Below are 25,726 nucleotides of genomic sequence, written 5' to 3'. Positions count from 1 at the left end.
TTTATATTATATTATATTATATTATATTATATTATATATATATATATATATATATAAAACTCGATTGGATTTTAAGGGTTTAATTTCAATTTCAAAAATCTCATGGTTAATTAAATTTATTTATTTATTTTCATATTTTATTTGTAAATCAATTTTTTTTCAAAACAACATTTTAAATACGTTTGTTATTTTTCATTCGCACTCATAATTGAAAACATGAATCAAAGCCATAATTTATAATGATAGAACTTTCATTAGAATTCTTACTTTAACAATATAAAGAACAAACATATAAAAATATTGATATTATAAATATATGTGAATTTGGATAAATTTTTTGGATTTAATGCTAACTCATAAAACCCACAATTGAAATCAAAACTAAATTTATTAATTTATTTTTTTTCTCAATTTATTTTTTATCAAAAGAATGTCTAGAATTTGTCAATGATGATAATTCATTTTAATCACGACATTGATTAATAGCTCTAAGATCAAGTCCAAAATCTTCATTCCTAGGTAATTTATGTTTTTATTAATTAACAAAAAAATAACTATATATTTTTTTTTACATTTTTCCTCCACATCCATTTCTTAAAACTAAGGTTTGAATTACAAATTTTTATATAAATTTTCATTTATAAAAAAGCACAAGTATAACTAAAAAGAAAAGTTGAAAATTTTCCTTTTAAATAAATTTGAGGTCAAATGAACACTGAAGATTTAATGCCAAATTCACAAATTTCATCATTTAAATATGATAATTTTATTTAGAGTGAAATAAAACATTGACTACTAAGTGACCTTTTTACCTCTTGGGGCCGACGTCTTTTTTCTCAAGAGATTGATATATTCATTAAAAGGATTGTTTCTTCTTTCGAAAGATAAATAAATTTAATAATTAATATTGAATAATGAATTTCTTACCTTTTCACATTATTTAAGTATTGTTAATTTATTAAAATCTCTTATATTTTTCTTTTAAATTTACTTGTACCTCATTTTTATAGAAATTAATCAATTTAAATTGCAATATTGACAATTTTCAACATCCACTAAAATTTTATGAATAAAATTTGGTTTACAGCAAACAAAAATATATACCATTTGGAAGAATACTTTTAATAATAGTCTAACATTGTAAATGTTTTTCATTACTCAAATAGGCTATTTTAGTCTATATGAAACAAGATCATTTTTTAATATCTTATTTAAAATTAAAAATTAAATATACCTCTACAAAATTTTAAATATCATATATTAAATAAATTATTATAATACAATTTATATTTATAAGACTACTATTGTAAATATTTATCTCTACTCGTTAGTAAGTTTATCTTTTTTTTTTTGTTCTTGTTATTAAATTTATTAAATACATATTAAAGCAAATTATTTGAAAATCTCATTAAATAAATTAAGAGCTTATATATATATATATGTATATAAATACATGACTATATATTTTTAACCATGTTGAAAGCCAAAAGGCAATATATATATATATACAATTAATATAATATGCATCTCTTTAAAATGATAAAAAATCAGAAGGTAAGAAAAACAAAAAATATATTAAATTATCACAATTAATAAATAGACATTATTTTTATTGAAATTGAAAAAAATCAAAAGGTAAATAAAGTTAAAAAAACACATTCAGTGATCACAATTAATCCAATTTTAAATAAGTGAATACTATATTTAAAATTTTAAAAAAGTAAAAGACAAAAAAGCCTAAAAGACACAATCAATTATTACAATTAATAAATAAATATAATTTTTAAAGTTGAAGAAAAATAAAAGATAAAAAACAATAAATAAACAATATATTACCGCGATAATAAACAAATATTATTGAAAAAAATGCAAAGGTAAAACCAAATGGCAAACAAAGTAATACATAATAAACTTAATATATCTTTTTAAGATTGTGAAAATCAAAAGATAAAAAAATACAATTAATTATCACAATTAATAAATATATATTATTTTTATTAAAATCAAAAATCAAAAAATAAATAAAACCCAAAAAACATGATCAATGATTACAATTAATCTAATTTTAAATAAGTGATTATATATCTTCACTATCATAAAAAATCAAAAGATAAGAAACCCAAAAGACACTACCAATGATCATAATTAATAGATAAATATTATTTTAAAAACTGAAGAAATCGAAAAGATAAAGAAAGCCAAAGATACATGATTAATTAATAAATATGAATTTTAAAATCGAAGAAAATGAAAAGGTAAAAAAAGCCAAAGATACACAATTCATTAATAAATATTATTTTTAAAAAAAAAAAAAAAAGAAAAGGTACAGAAAACCAAGAAAACACAATTAATAGATAAATATTGCTTTTAAATTGAAGAAAACAAAAAGGTAAAGAAAGCCAAAAAATCAATTATCATAAATAATTATTAAATTTTATTATATATACTATATAATTAATTTTATGATTATTAACAAATATATTTGTTGACAAATTCATTAATTAAAAAGTATTATTTTAAAAAATATAAATAATTTGTTTGTCTCTTAAGATTTTTAACAAGTTCACTTGAATTTTTATACAAAGTTAAAATATTAAAAAAGTTCTAATGTGTGGTAACAAAGTTTTAATTAAAATTTTTATATGTTCTAATTTTATCATCTAATAATTTATAAAATTATAAGAAGAATTATATTGTGTTACATTTATTTTTATTTTTTTAATTGGATAATCAAATTCAATAATTTTTATTTGATTCTTTTATCTACAAATAATGATAAATGCTCTTTGTACTATTTATTTGTTCACTTTAAACTTTTTATTGGATTTAATAAATTTAAGTCTCATACTTTTTTAATTAAAAATAAAAATATTTTATCTAATTTTTTTAACTAATTATTTAGTAACACACCTTTTTTTAGCATTAGAATTACAAATTCATTAATGTGATTCACAAGATCAATTTTTATGCAAGGGGTAGTGAATTTCTTTTAATAAATTTTAAGATGCAATTATATTAAAACTTAAAAACATGTTATTCATTTTATATGTGTATTTTTGTTTTTATGTATAAGACGTGATTTGATTAAAAGTTTCACAAATAATATTTAGATTAAATCTTAATAGAGCAAAACCACTTAAATATAATTAATATAAACCAATTTGAAAGAATTTTGGTTCTAACAATATTTTCACAAATGAATTCAAATGATTGGTAAAGGTGAATTTTCTTGGATTCAACTCTTAAAAAATAAGTCTCTTTAGAAATATAGATTTTAGTACAATAAAAAATGGTAAAAATTTATAATGCATTTTATTACTCAAATTAACAGTATAGCATGTGAGTACATGAGATTTTCACTATTATTTTCTACACTTAATTTTGCGTTTGTATTTATCAATATGTAATTTGTATAATTTGTAATAGTAACAAGATATTCTCCTCTTTTAGATAAATAAAATACATTGTTTATTGAAAAGTAAATTTTAAATAGAATAAATTCGTGATACAAACATTATGTTTTTTCTTCATCAAATAACTAAAAAAAATAAAACTAACATTTATGTTCAAATTGTTAGGGCAAAGAGAACAATTTAATCCATCTTTACTATTGGGATTCTCATATTATATTTAAAATTTAGGTATAATATTGAAAAAGAGAAATAAATACGATATTGATGATACAATATAAAATTATATAATTATCAAAATTTTATAAATTCTAATACTACATAATTATAAAATTAACCATGCAAAGCACAGATGTAAAAAACCTAGTTTAATTTATATTTCAAATATAAAGAAATTGAATTTATGATTATCAAAATTAAGAATCTAATATTTTATGAATTATGATTGTTAATAGATTATATGACTATTAGCATAATCCTTATTAATTTTTTGTATAAAAGAGATTATAGTCTGAAAATAAAATTAAAAAAAAAGATTATAAGTGTTAAATTTTGAATTTTAAACTTTTTAGATGTTATCTTTTAAGAATAGTTGTATAAACTAATCTAGTTAAGTACTAAATTATAATTAATCAATTATAGTATAATTAAACTCTAGAACTCTAATCCTTACTACTTTACCATAAAAAAAAAACTATTGATATGATTTAATAATTTAAAATACGACGCAATGATACAATACGAAAACAAAATAAAAAAGACATGAAGATGACACAGTTTAATATTTTAATAAAAATCTTTTATGAGTTTAAGAAAACAAAAAATATATATATTTCATACTTTTTATATTGACATAAATTATGACACGTAATTTTTATATAAAATAAAATATAATATATAAATTATTAATATTTTACATAATATGAATACACAAATCATATATATGTATTATATTATAACATACATAGTTACCAGATAAATTTGCTGACATGGACGCTTGTGTGGGCATTACCTTTTTTCTACACATAAGAAAATCTCTTAAAATTTTCTTTTTAATGACACATAAAATATTTACTAATTTTAAATTATTTTAAAATTTTAAAATTTAAATTCAAATAAAATTCTCTTATCTCATGTATCACCTCATCCCTCATCACATTCAACAAACCAATCAGATGGACATTTCATTTAAAAATAAAATTTTTCATTTTAAATAATCTTCCATTTTTTGTCATGCTCCCGAGTAATTTTAAGATGTTTCAATTTCTCAAGCTAAATTCTCCTATTTTTAATTTGTCTCCCACAATTGCCTACTTCTCTCACACGGCTTAGAAGCACTTGAAGTACACTACCATCTACTTTTTTTTTAGTCTTGGAAGTGACATTCTAGGGTTTTTTTGCAGGGAAGAGAAAATGGCTGAGACAAAGAGTTTAATGGTGGTGGGCAATAGGCAAATGGGTTCTGGCATAGCTCAGCTTGGTGCCATGCATGGTCTTAATGTTTGGCTCCTTGATACTGAACCTATTGCACTTTCTAGAGCCTCCAAAGCTATCTTGTCTTCCCTTCATTGTTTTGTTTCTAAAGGTCCTCTGTCCTAGGTAAAATTGGTTTTTTTTTTTCATCTAATTTGTTGATTGTTTTAAGTTTGGTTTTTATGTGATTTGAAGTCTTGAATCAGGTGATTCTTTTCAGTTTAGCACTTAATCTTCTAACAGTTTGCAGTTGTACCATATTTGTACATGTTGATGAATTGAATAAATAGTTTTGTTGAAGGGATTCTTTTTTATCAAAAGATGTTCTTTTTTTAATGTCAATATGATTGAAACTTGGATTAGGTTTAAGTTAAATCAGGTTGGTTGATCTTGGATAGAGCCTAGATCAAAGTTGATAGCTTTAGTGCTGCTATAGCCAAGATTCTGGCTTGAGTGTTTGTTCCCAAGATTCTACACTTAACATACTTAATTCAACATTACTTTTTTGCAATTCTTTGAGATTGGAAAATTAAGAAAGTTGGTAGCTGAAGTATTGGATGGAAGGATTGGGTGGTTGAACTTACTGACGAGATGATTATTTAGGTGTCAACTAGGGCTCTTTCTCGGTATTATGTCAGTGTCCGATTTGGGTTCTTGCAAAAAATTTCACTGTAAATTTCTGGAGGAAAAAGTTGTTAATGCAACTGGAATTAATTGAAGTTGTTTGAGGTTTAATTGAACCAATGCATAAGGTATGCTAATAAATACTTTTGGTGTGATACTAAGGCTTGTGAGAGAAGTAGGCACTTGTGGATATTCCTATTAAAGTGCTATTAAATTAATAAGTCAAGAATCATACTATTTTTTATTCTTTTTAGACAAATGAAATTTTTTTTAATTTTTATTTAACATCTTTATGTTATTTTTATATTAAATAAAAATTAACCAATAAAAATATAAAAAAAGAATATAGTAATTATTATTATTATTATTATTAAATTCTTTTAATTTTTTAATTCAAAATTGGTAATAATTCCATTTCTATAAATCAAAATGATAATTATATTGTAATTTAACTTATAGACATATTTTATATATACTTTAAAAATATAAATTAAATAATATTAATTTATATATAAATATTTAAATAAATAAAATTAATTCATGTATCGCACGAATCACAAGTTAATTATTGTATAAAATAGGACTATAGTTTTACATGACGGGGTCTTTATTAACATGTGACTGTTACTTTCCGTGCTAAGGAGGGTAAGATAATAATAAGCACAACAAAATTAATGAGCAAAGCAATCTTTAATTAATTAATTAATCTGATCCTTAATTTCCTTTTGTTATACGTCTAGTTTGTTTTGTCAAAGAATGTTCCGTTCTGATCACGTTCTTGTCTAGTTGGGCTCCTTTCATTCCAATTTTTGTATTGGTCTTCCTAATAAAGTGAGGATTGAGGTAAAGATTATTGAGCTGAAATATGGCTTCAAAATTAGCTTTACTCCTTTTGTCCATGAGTAATAGAAATTCTTCCTAATAAATTATATAAATTAAAGAGGGGGATCAACTTATATAAAAAAAATTATATATTTTTTTATTATTAATTTTAATAAATTTAAGAGATGAAATTAATTTATTTTTTATTTGATTTTTTTATTTTTTAAATTTATTGAAATCAATTATTAAAAAATTTGTCAAATTTTTTAATTTTACATTAATATAAATTGATTTTCTCTTAAATTAAAACTAAAAATAATAAAAAGCTATGAGTTAAATTATATAAAGATTGAATTCAAGATATCATAAACATAAAAGCAATTTAATTTGGATAATAATTAAAGCACTTGAAACACTTGACCAATTCCATTTTGTTCTCTTTTAGTTTGGTTTTGATAGGCTGGAGTACTTTGATAATCTGAATCAGTCAAGTTTTCAAAGAAGAATGATAAGAAGTCTATCACGTTATAAATTTAAAAGCATCAAATTTTAAATTAATTGAAATTTAATAAAATAGTTTAATTTAAATATAAAATTATAAAAAATTAAATATTTATTAAATATAAAATAATATTATTTTAACAAAATGATTATACTTTTTAAAGAGTAGTAAAACGATGAATTATCTACTCTAATTATTAAATTTAACTGAATTAATTGCTTAGAATCAAATTATTTTGATTAATTGATCCGTTATTGAAATAATTTCAATAAGTTATCAATATAAAATTTAAGAGTTTTTTAGGCATTGATTAATATGATTTGACAGAAATGCCCTCTCCCTCCACCTCAGCGCCCAGCTTCCACGCCAGCATCTACTCATGCTTCACTTGATTCAGCAACTAACTTCCTAGCTCAGCATCCGCCTCTGCATCTTGCCTTCGAAACTTGCACCCTTCTGTAACTAACTTTTAACCGAAAATCAAAAATTGGAAAATTAGCGTACGTCATCTCTCACTCTCAGTATTCTAGAATCCCCCTACTTACTTTTTGCATTTCTTCTGAGTTTTCCCTGCATCCTTCATTTCTCCTTCGCTTTTCAATTCATTTTGGTATTTTAATATTAAAATTTAGTGGTTGATGTAAATTTCCGTTGTTAATGTTATAATAATTGAAATTCAGTTAAAGTTAAAACTGATAGAATTAACTAAAATGTTTTTAAAACTTAATTTTTTGGCAATTTAGTTCAATTAACTTAATAAAAAAATTAAATACATATTTGGTTTCTAAATTTTAAAATTTTTATTATTTTAGTACTAAAAAATTTGTTTTGCCATTTTGATACCTAAATTTTCAAATCATTATCATCTTGGTATTTTTGACTAATGCCATTAGTCAAATTTGCTTATGTAGTATCAATATCTAATAAGATGTTAATACATGTTAAAAATTCAATCAATATCACATCATCATTATCACATTAATATAAAGAAGATAAATTTTAAAAAATTCTTTAAAAATTAAGAAATTAAAAAAAATCTTAAAATATTAAAAATTTTTTCAATTCCAATTTTTTTTTTACAATTTTAAAAATTTGTAAAAATTGCAAAACTTCAAAAAAAATTTTAAAAAACTTTAAAAATTTTAAAAATTTCTAAAAAATTCTGAAAAAATTCTAAAATATTTAAAAATTTTTTACATTGTATTAAAAATATTTTAATTATAAAAAATTCTAAAAACTTTATAAAATTATAAAAACATTAAAAAAAATTCTCAAAAAATATTAAAATTTTTTATAAAAAATTCTAAAACATTTTTTTTAAATTTACCAAAAATTATAAAAATTAGTTTCAATTTTAATACTATAAAAATTTGAAAACTTAAAAAATTCTAAACAATTCTAAAAATTTTCAAAAAAAATAAAAATTTTGAAAAAAATTCTCACAAAATATTAAAAAATTCAAAAGAATTATAGAAAAAATTTTAAAAATTTTGAAAAAAGTAAAAATATTAGAAAATAATTAAAAATTTATAAAAAATTTTTAATTTCAAAAAATTGTTAAAAATACTAAAAATAGTTTTAAAAATTTCTGAATTTTTTAAAATAATGGTTAAATGTTTAAATTTTTTTTTTTAATTTTCAAAAACTTTTGAAATTTATAAAACTTAAAAATATGGAATATTTTTATAAACTAGAAAATTATCAAAATTTAAGTTTTTTTAAATTCTGAAAATTTTTTAAAAATTAAAAATTGAAAAGAAGTAAAATCATAAAAATTAAATTTTATAAAAATAAAATTCTATAAATTTATAAAAAAATTAAAAAATTTTTAAATTCCCTTAATTAGTTTCAAAATTTTTAAAATTTTCTAGAATTTTCTAGAATTTTTATAAATTTTTTTAATATTTTAAAATTTTTTGAAATTTTGAAATTTTTTTCTAATTTTAAAATTTTTAAAATTTAAATTTTACATTTTTTTAAAGGTTGAAAGTTTTTTAGAATTTTTTTAAATTTTTAAATAAAATTTTAAGATTTTTTTTTTGAATTTTCTAAAATATTTTTCAAAATATTTTAGAAATTTAGAATTTTGAAAAATTGTTAGAATTTTTAACAAAATTTAAAATTTTTTTTAAAATTTTAGAAAAATTTTAGATTTTTTTAGATTTTTGTTTGAATTTTTAAAATTTTTAGAATTTTCTTAGAATTTTTTAGTTTTTCTTTGAACTTTTTAAATTTTTTTGAATTTTTTATAATTTTAAAATTTTTTTGAATTTTTTCTTGTTTTTCTTTTTTATGTTGACATGACAATAATGATGTGATGTTGATTGGATTTTTTAACACATGTCAGTATCTTATTGATTGTTCATACTATATCAATGAAATTAAATGACAACATTAGTTCGAGATATATAATTTTGAAAGTTCAGATACAAATGTGATAGAAAATTTTTTCAGGTACCAATGTGACAAAAATTTTAAAGTTTAGAGATTAAATATGTATAAGAAATGAGTTTATATTTGATATATTATTAATATATAACTTTTATACACTGTTAATGAATTAGATATTGATAATTCATTAATAAAATAAATCAGATGATAACATTTTATTAATGAATAAGTTCTTTAAAAAATTTTATTTTATGTATATTTATTTTAAGAGCTGATATTTATTAATTAATGAATTGTCATAATCTAATTTACTGATAATGTATAAAATTTATACACTGATAATGTATCAAATATAAACTCATAAAAAATATAATTCAATGTATTCAATTAATGATTTTTGAGTTAAGGTTTTAACCAAACCGACAACGCACATCCCTAATTAAATTTATATAAAAATATATAAAGTATGGATATAAAAACAAGTATTATTTGTTTCAAAGCTTGTATTGAGTATTTCAAAATCATATTTAGTTTTATTTTTGTACTCAAAATTTGATATTCATATATGTCTTTATTCAAATAAAAAATTAAATTTAATATGATTAAAATTGTCTAAATTGAGATTCGCATATATTGAGGAAATGATATTCCAAAATATATATATCGATGAAAAAGTCAACCCACCAATTAAAATCATGTAACAGAACAAAAAAAAGCTCAAAACCAAAAAAAAAAAAAATTGTCAAAGTCCTTGTTGCGATTAATTCAAGATAAAATAAAATAAAAAAATAAAATAAAATACTTTGCAAATTGATAGTTTGGATGAGGAAGAAAAGTTCAAGGAGTCTGTAACTCTCAATGGCAGACCAAGACCAGAACCAGATCATGACTTGAAAGAAAAGCAACCCCACACGACTTGGCAGAAGCAGTTAAAAGGAGAAATGTCAAAGGTGTAGGGCAAATCGTGTTGTTGACTTCCATTTTAAAATTTTGAAGTTAGGATAGATGTTTATTGTCAATAAAAAAAAAGACAAAAATTGTGATGACGTTTTATTTGATATGATATTTAATTAATAATATGTTGAACTTTGAATTTTAATAATTAAAATTTTAATTTTAATAGAAAAAATGTACGTGCATTGTATGAAGACCTTCTGCCCTTTTATTGTGACAGCTTGATGAGAAGAAAAAGTAAGTAGCCAAATTCATGGCTCATACCATTTAAATTTCGATATAGATGTTTCACTTGCCCTGACCAAATCCTAATCAAAATTAGAGAGATTCAAGATTCAGGTACATGAGCAAGACTCTTAATTTGTGAACAAGTCTTTATAAACGTGTAACCATCTCAATCCCAATAGGTGTCCCTTCGTGGATTTTTATATACAATTTTCAGAATATAATAAACCCGGTGACACTACCAATGGAGCCGGAAACTAGCTGCCTGCATTACTGGATGCAGAAAATATGCAGCTAGTGTCAACGCAGTGATGGTCAAATAGGGCAATCGAATAAATTCCTTGTAGTAATCTTTGGGCAATTTTTGACGGCCATCAAGGATAGCTGCAAATGGAATGATGCTTGTTCGCTTCTTTACAGCTTCAAAAGCCTCCCCGTGTTGCATAGCTAGTCTCCTGTCACCATTCCAAACACCAAATAGATGATGTCCAATCAAACCAACAGAAGCTGAAATGGCTACAGAGTTTCCAATCCAAATTGTGTGGGCCAAGCACCAGATCACCTGCCCTACCATCTGAAAAGATAGAGAAAATTACGAAGTTGATAATATGAAACATAGAAGAAGCAACAGAAAGTGATCCACAAGTAGATGCGTAGAAGTAAACAAACAAAATAATCCAATTCCGTATAGACAATCACATGCTTTTTCTTTTTTTTTTTGGTTGGGGGCGGCGGGGGGGGGGGGGGGGGGGGGAATTGACTTAGCTGATGGAGAATACCATTTCAACGGCTCAAAAGCTTATTCCCTATAACTAGCAGTGTATAAATATACATTCCTTTTCAAGAGCATATTTGACTACAGTGGGTGGCCTCTGTGGTTACATATTACAGGATACATCAAATAACCAAGAAGGCCAGCCTAATATTCACTAAACCAAATGACTACAAAGCGCCAACATATTAAATGGACATTAATATCAAAATAATAGCAGTGAACCTGTGGATGTCGGGTGATTCTCATGATGCCAGTTTCCCATAGATGCATTTTAGGCTTGTCCACGGCTGCTACCTCTAGTAGATTAAAGGTAGAAGGATACAGGAAAAAGAAGGAAATAAAATTTGAAAGCCATACAAGTTGATGGACTCCTGGAGCATTTTGAAGCTGCCATAACTGCAGGCCATCATACCTGTGGTTGATGAAGTATACCTGCAATGCAAGCACAGAAAGTCAACAGTTGGTATAAACTCCACCATGCCTTTGAGAGGCCAAGAGTTTCAAACTAAAGCTGCAAGTCAATGAAAATCAACTTTAGATGAGAGTGCTTTCGTTCAGGGCAAGAAATTTGGAACTCACAACTGTGCTAACAGCCAATGGAAGAGATACACCAGCAAAAAGAACACGGTATGCACGATTTCCCAAGAGTTTCTCACCCATGTCCCGGAAACTAGCCAAGCCACTATGGACAGTGGCAAATATGAGAATGAGGATCAACATTACAATCTGCGAAACAAAGTTTTGAGGCCCAAAGTCACATTATTAAAAAGCCCTATTAAAGAAAACAACAGGAATGACTACAACAGAGCAAGAAATAGTGGATAGCTAATGACTTATAACAAGTATGTTCCTTATGAGCTAATTTCAAATACACAGTGAGGTAAAATTGAATTCAAAAAACACAGTAGAAAATTAGTCAATCTCTTCTACATAGTAAAATGAAGATAAGAGCTAATTCCAAATAGACAGCAAGGTATCACTCATCTGTTTTTGTAATGGAAAAGAGCTTCAATAATTCAAAAGTACATTCAGCTGATCACTCATGAGAAGAAATTAGTTTGTTGAACGTGTCCTATACATGATGGGGCATGATTAGAGCACTCAAGATCATTTAAATCAATAGTTAAAGTTACAGGTTCTAGAACTAGAACTCTTTGGTCTAAGGAAATAGATCCATGTCTACTGTTGATGAACTAGGTCCATTATTCTAATAGCTTAATGAAGTTCTATTGATTAGGGTAATGTTTTGATTTTTATTATAATTCACGAATGATAAAGGGCCAATTAATCAATCAGTAGTACTACAAATAAGCCCTCAATAACACAAATCTTAGTACAACAAACTATACCACATAAAAGTATATAGGGAAATGGAAGAATACAGACTTAACATAGTTGAGCTATAATTCCTAAGATAATCTGGTTTTGGAATAAGACCTAACTTTAAATAATTAAACATTCCATACTATTCTAATAACTTAACACAGATGAAGGTGAGATCTAATGGATCTCTGAATGCCACATCGTCACATAAGGAATGCATGTTCTTGTCATTAGTTGATCTTTTTTACCTCCAAGGTGCGTTCAAAAGAAAAAGAAACAAATATGCATTCTTGTTTTCTCTTTCCTGCCAAAGTCACTTTGCTCCAATCTGTTAAAAATATAAATTTCAATAGATTCCACTTATTAAGTCATGGGCCATTTGCTGCTTATATATATATATTTTGCCCAATGGCCATTTGCTGCTTCAATAATCTCATTTAAAATTCCTCAGTCCTCTTCCAACAAAAAAAAACTTACCAGTCCTTAAAAAATCATTCACAGTTCACAATAAAATTTGGAGAGAAATTTAATGAGAACAGATTCTTGTGTTGGGTTGACTAATCTATCTTAGAAACAGGTACATTCATCACTATAGCCCTTATACAACAAAAACAACAAACTAAGCCTTATATCCCATAACTCTAAGGTCGGCAGTATAAAAAGCCAAAAAAGGAATCACTATAGCCCTTATATGCAACAATTTTACAGAAACCCAAAAGCGCTTGGACGTCTAACATCCCAACACCTACCACAACCAAACAGAAAGTAGTAATAAATAAAATTCTATTTGAAGTATATTTTGCTTCAGCCTAGCTGGAGATTGTAAATAACAAATGATATCATTAAGCAGCCAAAAATACCTAATTAAGAAAATCTATCCAACAAGTGGACTGCATGAGAGTTGAGACTGTCTGAATTGGTACATAACCATTCTTCTGAAGGTGTTTCAGCAGATAAAAATTTCATGTCGATTCCTTCAAACTCCCAATGCATCTTAATTTTTGTATCTTGCCTTCAACAATTATATGTGATAGGCTGATAGTCCTTCACACATGCATACCCTCAACACCAGCATCAATCGTTTTAGAACTTTCAATTTCCGAACCAAAAGCAAAAAACCCAACCAATGCTTTGTTGAACATACACTTCATTAGAAATAGGATTATCATCCGTACTTGGAGGTTAAAACCTCCACAGCAAGTTCATATATTTGTTACGTATCTATGAATAAATAAGGAATACGGAATAAAATTTTTTTTTGAGTAATTGAAAAAAGCAATTTCGTAATTTAATTTATCCATTTTGATGGAACGAGGCAAGGGTATAAATTTGTCAAACAATTATTCAAACCAAAGCTACAATTCACCAGGACAAGTATCCAAAACTAGGGCAAGAAAAACTAACCTCGTGGCTGTCAGAGAGGCTTGAAACAGCATCAATAAAAACTTGTCCAAAGCCAGTAGAGTTATCAATCCAGACAACATCAAGAACATAAAGAGCAACTCCCAAAATAACAGTAAAATAAACCCAGGAAACGATGTTTTGGGTCCCCAAATCGAAGGCTGCAGAGTCCTCACCCACCAGAGGCAGAGGCTCGTCAGAGGAGGCATCAGTCTCCCCAAGTGAAGCTCGGGCAAGAAATCGGATTCTACGAGAATCTGAGTGGAGAACATGGGCTTCAGGGAATGTGTGATTGGTGGAATTTTTGGGTTTGGGGAAGTGAAGCAGGGAGAGAGATGAGATGGGTTGAAGAGGATGTTTTTGGGCGCTGGGTAGGGGTGGACGAGGAGATGAAAGTAAAGAGTTTGCTACAACGAGACAAGTTGCCATTTTTCCTACTAGGAAAATAGAGACAGAACAAAAAGCTTGGAATTGGTGGCGTTACTAGACTAAGCTTCCAACGGTGAACCAAACTTACCAGAAAATTATAGCATGTGAGAGTAAGGTTGTAACTTTGCATTAGTGGTGAAAAAATAGGAACTCGAAAAGAAAGTAAAGTTATTCGGATTGATTGAAAAAGAGAAAAAAAAAATATGAATCCTAAAACATATAAATCGAAAAAAAAAAATCTTAAGTCAAAATATTCTAAACTCGAAATAACTTAAATCATGAAACAACTTGAAATCATAATGAATTTGAAACCAATTTAATCCCATACCGACAAAAACTCGAATTAATTGAAAGACTCCAACTGTAATTAATTTGAGATTGTTTCAACAATCAAATTTAAATAATTTAAATTTAAAATGACAAATAAAAAAATAATTTAATCTCAAATAATTTGATTTTGATATTACCTAAACTATGGATAATCCAATTGCATAATAATTCCCGTCTGAAACCTTCCAATTCCTAACTCTACTTGGATCTTAAATTTTGGAACGAAAAAAGTTAAAATTTTTTATTAAAATTATGTTTTGATATTTATTTATAGTCTTATAATACTTATAATTTTGTTATTAAATCGAGGACTTAAGTAATAAAAATATTTTAAAACAAAAATAATTTTTTAGATTAAAAATATTAAAATTTTAATTTTACTCAAAAAAATTTAAATTTTAAATTTTAAAATTTTATTAATTGATCATGCAAATATTAATATTAGCAGATATAATACTTTTTATTAAATGCTAATGATTTCATGGAAATTATACAAAATTAAAAAACTATTATTGCGAAGATATTTTTTTTTCGAGGCACAAACAGAGTCTTGAAAATGTTGGCAAAAAATTATTAAGATTCGAGTTAAGGTTGGACGAACAAAAAATCAGCCGTCACCATATTCTTAATTAGTGCTAACTGCCAAAGTGGGTCCCTCTCCCTCAATGTGTTGTGGCCAGCTGAGCTAACCCTAGTGGGGATAAATATTTTTTTATAGGTGAGGGACAATATGTGTTAAGATCATGACATACAAGTTGGATCAGTTAGTTTTGGTGAAAAGTATCTAGATTTGTCAATAATCATCTGATATTGTAATAAAGTATCAATTTTTTAATTTACTAATCAGGATTTAATTTTTAATAATTTTAATTATATATATCAAGCTTAACAACATCCTTTTGTACTAATGTCTATGCGTAAATCAAAGTAAAGCCTAAACAAGTAATGGCATGCTGCTTTATTCTAGTAACTAGTTTTTTAATTCGTGCCATGCACGGAATTTTTTTATTATTTTTAATAATTAAAATTTTTTTTAATAATTTTAATTTTTTATATTACTTTAACAAAAAAATGTAAACATTTATTGATTTATTATATATAATCATACATTCATCAATGTTAAGGTATAACTAAATAAAAGTTTATACATATTGTAATACTTTTTCAAAGTTAAAGCTTTTGTAAAATTTCAAAGAATTATCAAAATTTTTTTTCATAAAAATTATTTTTTCAATTCATTTACTAAGCAATGAAAATTTTATTACTCATTTTTTCTTGTTCGATCAAAAAAGTAAAATTCAATTTTAAATAATCAAGAATTTTTTTATTAGGTTATATTTTTTTTTAGTGTTAGAAATGTTGTTATCTATGCTTTTGAATTCTTCACTTGATATTAGTATAATTTCTTTAAGGTTTGTATTCTTTCTGTGCTTTATTGCATTGTTAATTATGGTTGGATATTTATAATTATTTCATGATTTTTAATAAAATTTTACTTTGGCTTATTAAAAAGAAAATAGTCAAGATTAATAACTGTTTATATGTTGATATGAATATATAAAAAATATATCATTTGATTAAATTGTAAAAGACATTTATATTAGCAAAAAATTCTTAAATTATTAAATCTTATAAAACTAAATAAAAAATAAAAAATAATAATAATAATATAACTACAAAACATAATTATTAATTTGCTCATAACCATTAGCTTTTTATTAGTTCTTATTTTTTTACATATATACTTTAACATACATAGTTCTTTGTTTATTAGAACATAAACCAAATATACAAATTGAGAATTTTATATAATTTAGATCCCTTATACTTATGCATAGCAAATATCCAATTTAACTAAATATATATATATATATATATATATAAACATATGAACCAATATATTTTAGAATAAATCAAATCTAGATGCATATATCATATAATGCAAATAAAACCAAAAAATAAGTTTCAAAAAACAAACAAATAGAAGAAAATAATAAAAAATGAAATATAATATAAAAAGTAATGAACTTTACCTATTACCTAGTTGAAACCTAGCCAAATGAGCTCATTTTCCTTTTATTATTGGAATCTAAAAAAAAAAATATTATAGAAAGAAAAACAATTCAACACTATCACAAGCTTATTTTTAAAACAAAAAAATAAAAATAAAAGAATAATAAAGGCATAAAATGAATTTACTTATTCATGAGTATGATGTGTTTATTATTCTTTTTAGCTTTTGTCAATTTTTGTCAAAATCCATAAACCATAATCGTCAAATAAAAAAAAAATTGTATGCTTCAATTTTTAATTCTAATAATAACAAATAAGATAACATTAGTTAGAAAGTGATGTACTCACTTTATGAGTTCTTTATTTTTATTTTGAGATTTTGATTTTAACAAATAAAAATTTATTAAGTTCACACGTACACACAAATATATATATATATATATATATATACACACACACACATACGTAGAGTTATGATTAAATTTAAAAAAAAAAGATAAATTATGATTTAATATATTTAAATTCAAAATTTATGTAAAATTTTTAATTTTTGATAAAATTTGATTTGAATTTAAATAGTTACTAAAAATATTAAATTTGTATAATTTATTAAATAAAATTATTTGATAACATATATAAGTCTATTAAACCTATATATATTTGAAATTATGATAAATTAAAAAAGAAAGGTAATTTATAATTTAATATATTTAAATTTAAAATTTATGTACAATTTTCAATATTTTATATATTTTGATTTAACCAAATATACAAATTGAAAACGCATATATAATTTAATTTTTTTATACTTATGTATAGTAAATATCCAGTTTAACTCTCTCTCTCTCTCTATATATATATATATATAAACATATGAACCAATTTTTTTAGAATAAATCAAATCTAAATATATATATATATCAAATAATGTAAATAAAACCAAATAAAATGTTGGAAGAAACAAATAAATAGAGGAAAAATTAAAAAAAAAGAATATGAAAAAAATAATGAACTATACCGAAAACAATCTAAAAGTGTACTAATTTTCCTTTCATTATTGAAATCTAATATATATATATATATATATATATATATTATAAAAACAAAGAAAATCCAATCCAATACTATTACAAACTTATTTTTAAAACTAAAAAAATAATACTAAAAGAAATAAAAAATAATAAAAGACATAAAATGAATTTACTTGTTCATGACTATTATGTGGTTATTATTCTTTCTAATTTTTACCCATTCCCATCAAAATTCATAAATCATAATTATCAAATAAAAAAAATATTCTTTAATTTTTAATTCTAATAACAACGAATAAAATAATGTTGATTAGAGTGTGACGCTTTCATTTTATGGGCGCTTTATTTTTATTTTGAGATTTTGATTTTAGCAAATAAAAATTTATTAAGTTGACACATACACAAATAATATATATGTGGAGTTATGATTAAATTTAAAAAGAAAAGATAAATTATGATTTAGTATATTTAAATTCAAAATTTGTGTAAAATTTCTAACTTTTGATAAAGTTTGATTTGAATTTAAATAGTTACCCAAAAATATTTAATTTATATAATTTATTAAATAAAATTATTTGACAACAAATGAAAGTTTATTAGGCCTATATATATATATATTTGAAATTATGATTAAATTAAAAAAGAAATATAATTTATAATTTAATATATTTGAATTTAAAATTTATGTAAAATTTTTAATATTTTATAGAATTTGATTTAAATTTAAATAATTATCAAAATATATTAAATTTACATAATTATCTAAACATATTAAATTTAAATAATTTATTAAATAGAGCTACTTGATAAATAATATAATATAAATATTATCCTATGTGTCATAAAGAGAGATTATCCATACAGGCGTCCATGTCAGCACATCTTATCCGATAACTTTGTATCCTATAATATAATATATATATATATATATATATTAGATTTTATTTTATAAGATTACATTTATAAATAAAAATTATAATGCAACGAAACATTGCTCCATTTATATGAAATAATTGTTACATCAATACTAATATTAATATCAATCAATAAAATATATTACCAATTTCAAAAGTTCAATTATTGAACAATACATTTATTTTTGATAATTTATTAAATTAATTATTTTATCTTTAATTAATAAATTTTAAATTCAATTCAATTAAAACTAAATGTTGACTAATTACTATTTCCATATTAATAGAATTTCTTGTTAAAATTAATATTTTTATTAATTACATCATGTCACGTCGTTTAGATTGAATCGTATCTTGTAATACAATTAGGCCAAAAAAATGATCCAACCTTACCACATTAGGACTCTATTTAAATTCAAATGGATCATAAGTTTTGTTCATTTAATAATTACTAGAAAGGTGTTCGCATGTCATTGTGGATAAATTTGATAATATGTATATTTATGTAATGTAAAATGATAAAAATCTATGTATTCGTATTATATTTTATATAAAAATTACGTATTATAATTTATGTCGACACAAAAATATAAAACATAAATTATTGGTTTCTGTAAAATTCACATATGTTTTTTTCTAAAATTTTAACTCATATCACTTTTATTTCTTTTTTCGTGTTGTTTTCATGTTTAAACTATTTGGTTTATCTTAGCCTAGAATTGATAAATTATTTTGAAATGATAAAATAAAAATTTGCTAAAATTAAATTAAAATTGCCTTGAACTTAATTTGAATACTTTTCTAGTCATTTATTAAGTAAAAATTTGTTTTGGAACAAAAAAAAAATATTTCTCCATGGTTTAAAAACAAAATCGGCCAAAAAAAGTATGGAAGGAATTGATCCCCTCCTCAAGAAGAGTGATCACTTTTTTGGCCAATAAGTTTTCTTGTGACATTTTTGTGAAATCCATCGGTCCGCTCCTTGTATGAATCGATTGGTATAAACGTTTAAAAGATAGGATTGATCCCCTCATTATAGGTGTAGACACCCAATTGGGTCCGGGCCCAGATCAATTGGGCCTGACCCAAATGGGTAAGGCCCATTTCAATCCTGTATATTTTTTTTTCTTCTTTTGTATTTTATGTATTCTATTATTATTATTATTATTATTATGTATATCTTTATTTATTTATTTATTTTTATTCAGGTTAGATTTATATGTATTTTATTTATACAGTTATATATTATTATTATTTTTTTTTTGTGTAATATATTTTTGGGTTTATCTTGTTTTATTTGTCATTATTTTTTTTTTAATCATCTTTTAATTCTATCTTCTTTTTCCCGAATTATCTGATATTATTTTTAATTTTTAATTTTTGATTTTCTTTTCTAATTATCTAGTTTTTTTTATTTTTGATTTTGGAGGGCTAAGATTGAAGCTGAAGAATCCTACCGGGAATGGGAATTCAATCAGAAGAGTCCAGTGGGATTCAAAGATTGAATTCCCGTCCAAGGAGGAATTGGGATTGATCAGAAACTCCTGATCAATCCCTATATAAAGCACCTCCTGGAACAGTTCAAAAAAACAGAGAAAACAGAAGCAAAAGCTACTGATTGAGAGAATAGGGGTGTTTAGAGAGCTAAGGAAAAGTTTAGGAGTGTTCTGGCAGTGAGAAAAATTTTTTAGAAAAATTTGGCGAAAAAATTTTCTGGAAATTTCTGGGAAATTTCCAGATTCCGGCGAAAATTCCGGTGACTTTTGAATTTTCCAGCGACAATTCCGGTGAACTTTGAAGTTTTCGGCGACAGACCCAGTTTCCGACGGAGAATCCCAGAAACCGGCGACCATCCGACCAATTTCCGACGAAATTCCCAGATTCCGGCGAATTTTCCAGAATCCTGCACCGGCGTTCTTCAAATTCTAGAGAGAAGGCAGAGAAGAAGGGAAGAAGAGAGAGAGAGGGGAGGAACGGTCTGCTGAAAAACGGAGGAAGGTGCCTTTTATACCCTCCCAAAACGACGTCGTTTTGGCTTTAAGTTAATAAGAGGATCCGCGCGTTTTGCCGAACCCGACCCGACCCGAAGCGTCGACCCGCTTTCTGACCCGCGCGTTTCAGCCCCTCCGAGCCGAGCCGCACCAAGCCGAGCCGCGATCCGAGCCGCTCCAGGTTTTTTTTTTTTTTTTTTTTTTGAATTTTTTGAATTTTTTTTTTTATTTGACTTTGATTTTGATCTTGATTTTTTTTTCTTTATTCTTTAATTAATCCGACGACGGAGCCTCTACAAGTAAAAACAGTAGTTTTTCTTGCATACTCCTGAGGTGAGGGAATTTTCTCAATTTTCTGCTAAAAGTATTAGAGTCAATTGAGAATAATTTCCGATAATTAATTACTTGGCTGATTTTGATTTTTTTTTCTTTAATTAATCCGACGACGGAGCCTCTGCAAGTGAAACAGTAGTTTTTCTTGCATACTCCTGAGGTGAGGGAATTTTCTCAATTTTCTGCTAAAAGTATTAGAGTCAATTGAGAATAATTTTCGATAATTAATTAATTGGTTGATCTTGATTTTTCTTTAATTAATCCGACGACGGAGCCTCTGCAAGTGAAACAGTAGTTTTTCTTGCATACTCCTGAGGTGAGGGAATTTTCTCAATTTTCTGCTAAAAGTATTAGAGTCAATTGAGAATAATTTTCGATAATTAATTAATTGGTTGATCTTGATTTTTCTTTAAATAATCCGACGACGGAGCCTCTGCAAGTGAAACAGTAGTTTTTCTTGCATACTCTTGAGGTGAGGGAATTTTCTCAATTTTCTGCTAAAAGTATTAGAGTCAATTGAGAATAATTTTCAACAACTAACTACTTGGTAAAATTTTAAGGCTTTTGGATAACACAAATTCAAGCTGGTACCATCTTTTGATGGGCGTTGTGAGGGTGCTATAACCTTCCTCACACGTAACCGAACTCCCGAACTCTGTTCTGGTTAAGCAGACCCGAACCTATTCTTTTAGGGACCCTTAAGCTTAGGTGTTCCCTAAAAGGGCAGATTCCTTAGGTGGCCAATCACACCTGGATAAAAAAAAAGATTGGTGGCGACTCCCTAAAGTCAATGTCTGGCGATAGATCCCTGGATCTAGAAGTTATGACAGCTTGGCGACTCCGCTGGGGACTTGAGAGTCAGGCCAGCAAATAATTTGTGTTATCCAAAAGCCTAATAAAATTGAACCATTTTTGTATATATATGTTATTGTTCATTCATGTTTATTTACTTTGTTAATTATGTCATTCATGTGCATGTGCATAACATGAGCTCTATACCCGAGCTCCGTCCCTTTAGGAGGGAGTAAAGTACCTATTGCTTTCGTGAGGTCTAATGCCTCCGTAGTGGCTAGCGAAATACTCCCACTCAAATTGAACCTTTTCCGCTTGTAGCCTGTAATGGGTGAGGATTAGGGTGCCTTACTAGTCTGTGATGGACAAGGATGTAAGGAACAATTTGAGGACCTTTAGACTCTGACTTTAAAACCACATGTAGTGAACCTTAAGAGTGCCTAACCCTAGGATAGAGTCCTTTCTACCCAATGATAGATATACCCTGAAATTAGGACAAGTTTCTTCTCAAACTTGCAAAGTCTTTTTATATCTGTCTTTTTCATGTGGGATGTTGGAACACCCCTGCTTCTTGAATTTGTACACTATACTTTCCTGAAAGTAGTGTATGCTATGCAAATGCATATGAATTTCAATGCATTTGTGTATCAAAGCATCATACATAAGGCACAGCATAACATTTCTAATCATGAGTATGGTACTCAAGGCTCCAGGATAGCTCCATCTAGCGAAAATCTTGCCCATCGATTTAACACAAGATCCAGAGCAAGGCAAATGGAGCAGGAAAATTCTCAGAGATTTGAAAAGATAGAAAAAGCTCAGGAGAAGATTGAAAATGAACTTAGCAAAATTCTGGAGGCTCTCAATAATATGAATAAAGGAAAAGGAGTTGAAGGAAGTACAAGCCAGCAAGAAGTGGCTGACCCATTGTACCCTCCAGGTTTTGGCCCACCTCAAGCCCAGTCTGCCCAAGAGGTCCCGCCACAACATTTCGCCTATCCTGGAATGCCATCAGCTTTCAACCCAGGACAGTATAACAGCTATATAAATCCTGTCTTCACTGAAAAGGCAGCAGAACCAATTCCTGATCTAGATGATTTAAAAGAGAAGGAGAAGGAAAAGATGAGAGTAGAGGCTGAAGAAAGTTCCAAGATTAGCATGCTAGAGCAGAGGCTAAGGGCTGTGGAAGGATTTAGCTGTTATGGGTCAGTAGATGCTGCTGGGCTCTGCCTAGTCCCTGATGTGGTTATCCCCTATAAGTTCAAAGTACCGAAGTTTGAAAAATATGACGGTATAAAGTGTCCCAAAACCCACATCACCATGTATTGCAGAAAGATGGCAGCTCATGCACATGATGAAAAACTCTTGATGCATGTTTTTCAGGACAGTCTTACTGGCTCTGCCGCCAGATGGTATGTTCAGTTGGATAAGACTCGTATTCGCTCTTGGAGTGATATGGCACATGACTTCATCAGTCAATATCGACACATTATCGATTTGGCTCCTGATCGTTTGTCTTTGCAGAATCTGGAGAAAAAGTCAAACGAGTCTTTTAAAGAGTACGCCCAAAGATGGAGAGATATAGCTTCACAGGTACAACCTCCACTGACAGAGAAAGAGACCACAGTGCTGTTTGTTAGCACTTTAAAACCTCCCTATTATGAAAAGATGATAGGGAATGCAACAAAGAATTTTGCTGACATGGTAATCTCTGGAGAAATTATTGAAAGTGCCATAAAAAATGGCAAGTTGAGAGGAGGAGAAACCAAGAAGACATCAGAAAAGAAAGAAGCTGAAGCTCAAGCTGTGAGCTCTGATAGACAACAATTCGGGGGTTATCAACCCTATCCATCTCAAGGTTACTCTCCATACTATCCCGCTGTGAATAATGCCTCATCCTACCCATACCAGCTAGCTCCCCAACCATCTTATTCATCCACTTATCGCCTTAACATTCAAGCTCCTGTAAGAACCCAAATCCGCCCTACTAACCCAGCCAGTGGCTCGCGAGAACAACGGACTACTCGAGAAAAACCTGTATTTGATCCAATCCCTATGACTTATACAGAGTTATATCGAGAGCTTTATAATAGCCATTTGATTGCCCCCAGCCATGTGGAACCACTTAAACCACCCTATCCAAAGTGGTATGATCCTACAGCCCGTTGTGACTATCATTATGGAATTACTGGCCATTCTACTGAAAATTGTACTGCTTTAAAGTATAAGGTGCAACGGTTGATCAATGATGGAATGGTAAGTTTTGATCAAGGAAAAGCAACAGCACCTAATGTTAGTGTACTGAGCGAAAGTCAAGAACAGAAAGGATCCGGAGATTCACAATGAATTGAGGGGCAAGATGTCAATGGAGATAAGGCTGGTTGAAGGTTTCTTCTGTCATTTTGGGATTTCTTTTCAAAAATGTTAGATTTTTTTTTAATATGACTTCACTTGTTATCATTTTAATAAAGGCAAGTCAATGCATTTCATTACATTTTTCTCTTTCACTTTACCATTATTCCATGCCTTGTTACCTTCCATAACTTCACACTCCCATTCTTAAATTTCAGATGATGAATATTTAGACAATGATAACAATAATTCTGGAATTTAATTTTGAGAACTCATTCACAGAGGAGATGATTTGAGCGAAAATAAAGAGGGTAAGCCATCACCAGAGATGAAAGAGATATATCTTGAAGGTGTGCAATATTTTATACAAGTTCATGAGCTCTGTTCAATAGATGATGTTCAAGAAAGGTATTCACAATTGAGATGAAAAATGGCCATCTTTCTTTTACCATTTGAAAAACCATTTATTGTTACCCCCTTGAGCTTATCATTTTTTTTTTAGAACCCCAACCAAGGATCACCCTCTACACTGGAGGGTAATTTTTGAAAAAAAAAAAAAAAACCACAAAAGGTCTCAAAGATGAAAAGAGAAAGAAAAGCAAAAGAAAAAATAAATGCCACACATGACTTGGGGCAAAGTAATGAGAATCCTTTGTGTGAGGAAAGAAAAAATAGTGAAACGATGTGGGGCAAAATGCCAAGCTGCATCAAATGATCCTTCGGTCTTGAACCTTTTTAATACATGTTTTGAGCCTATTATATCCATTTTTTTTATGACCCTTCACCTTAGCCTACATTACAACCTTGGAAAGTCCATTTGGATCAAGTGTGAATACCCAACTTGAATGATCATATGTTGAGCGAAGGCATGCTCATGATGAAGCAATGGAATCATGCTACATTACCTTAAAAGTTTGATGTATGAAGGATGTCAATAATAGGTGAATAATGAAAAAAAAGATGATGAAAAAAAAAAAAAAAAAAAGAAAGAAAGAAGAAAAAATGAGAAAATGAAAAAATGAAAAAATGAAAAAAGAGATCCGAATTGAAAACCTGAAAGGGTGATTTTGGTACCCAAAAAAAAAAAAAAAAAAGATTCAGGTCAAATGGCTCACATGAATGAAAGATCAAAGACATCTGAAGATCCCTTAAAGACTGGGGCAGAGTTCGCCAAGCCCAAGATGACTTCAACAGTAAATGAATGAGCTTTTGAAAAAGAATCCTAGATTAATGTTGAAAATTGTCTAAATATTCATCATTTGGACATACCATTTACCTCAATGACATCCAATTTATTTCCTTTCCCATTTATTTTCTACCAAAATAAATCTTCATTGATTATCTTTACCATAATTCACTTTCTGTCCTCTTATTGTTACACCCTTAGAATGAATTGAGAAAATGCTTGATTGCATTGTATTTGTCAAAATTTGAAATGATAATGAATGAATGAACATGTACTTAAAAGAATCTTACATTCATTTGAAAAGAAATCTAAGATGATGAAAAAATGGTAGAAACCTAAAAGAGATGATGGGGCAAATCTGGAAAAGTGATGAATTGATCGATATGACTTGCAAGTTATGATTGAATGATGAAGACAATCAGTGGACAGAGTTTGTTTTTGAATGGTTAATGCTG

The 25,726-nt window shown here is 26.8% G+C and overlaps 1 protein-coding gene across 1 annotated transcript; it reads right to left on the bottom strand.

Annotated features, from left to right (window-relative positions):
* Nucleotides 1–10,401: 10,401 nt before the first annotated feature.
* Nucleotides 10,402–14,464, bottom strand: Z-ISO (15-cis-zeta-carotene isomerase). Its single transcript, XM_022893721.2, has 4 exons — nt 13,904–14,464; nt 11,756–11,902; nt 11,399–11,608; nt 10,402–10,975 (listed from the first exon to the last, which is right to left on the bottom strand). The coding sequence occupies exons 1-4, from the start codon at nt 14,327–14,329 to the stop codon at nt 10,640–10,642; spliced, it is 1,119 nt and encodes a 372-aa protein (XP_022749456.2). The 5' UTR covers nt 14,330–14,464; the 3' UTR covers nt 10,402–10,639.
* Nucleotides 14,465–25,726: the final 11,262 nt, after the last annotated feature.

The sequence above is a fragment of the Durio zibethinus genome, chromosome 3 (genome assembly GCF_047325235.1).
Source record: "Durio zibethinus cultivar Kanyao isolate XHJ-2024 chromosome 3, ASM4732523v1, whole genome shotgun sequence".
Taxonomy (NCBI): Eukaryota; Viridiplantae; Streptophyta; class Magnoliopsida; order Malvales; family Malvaceae; genus Durio; species Durio zibethinus.
Note: the sequence above shows the minus strand (reverse complement) of the source record. Positions and strands in the feature narration are given on the sequence as shown.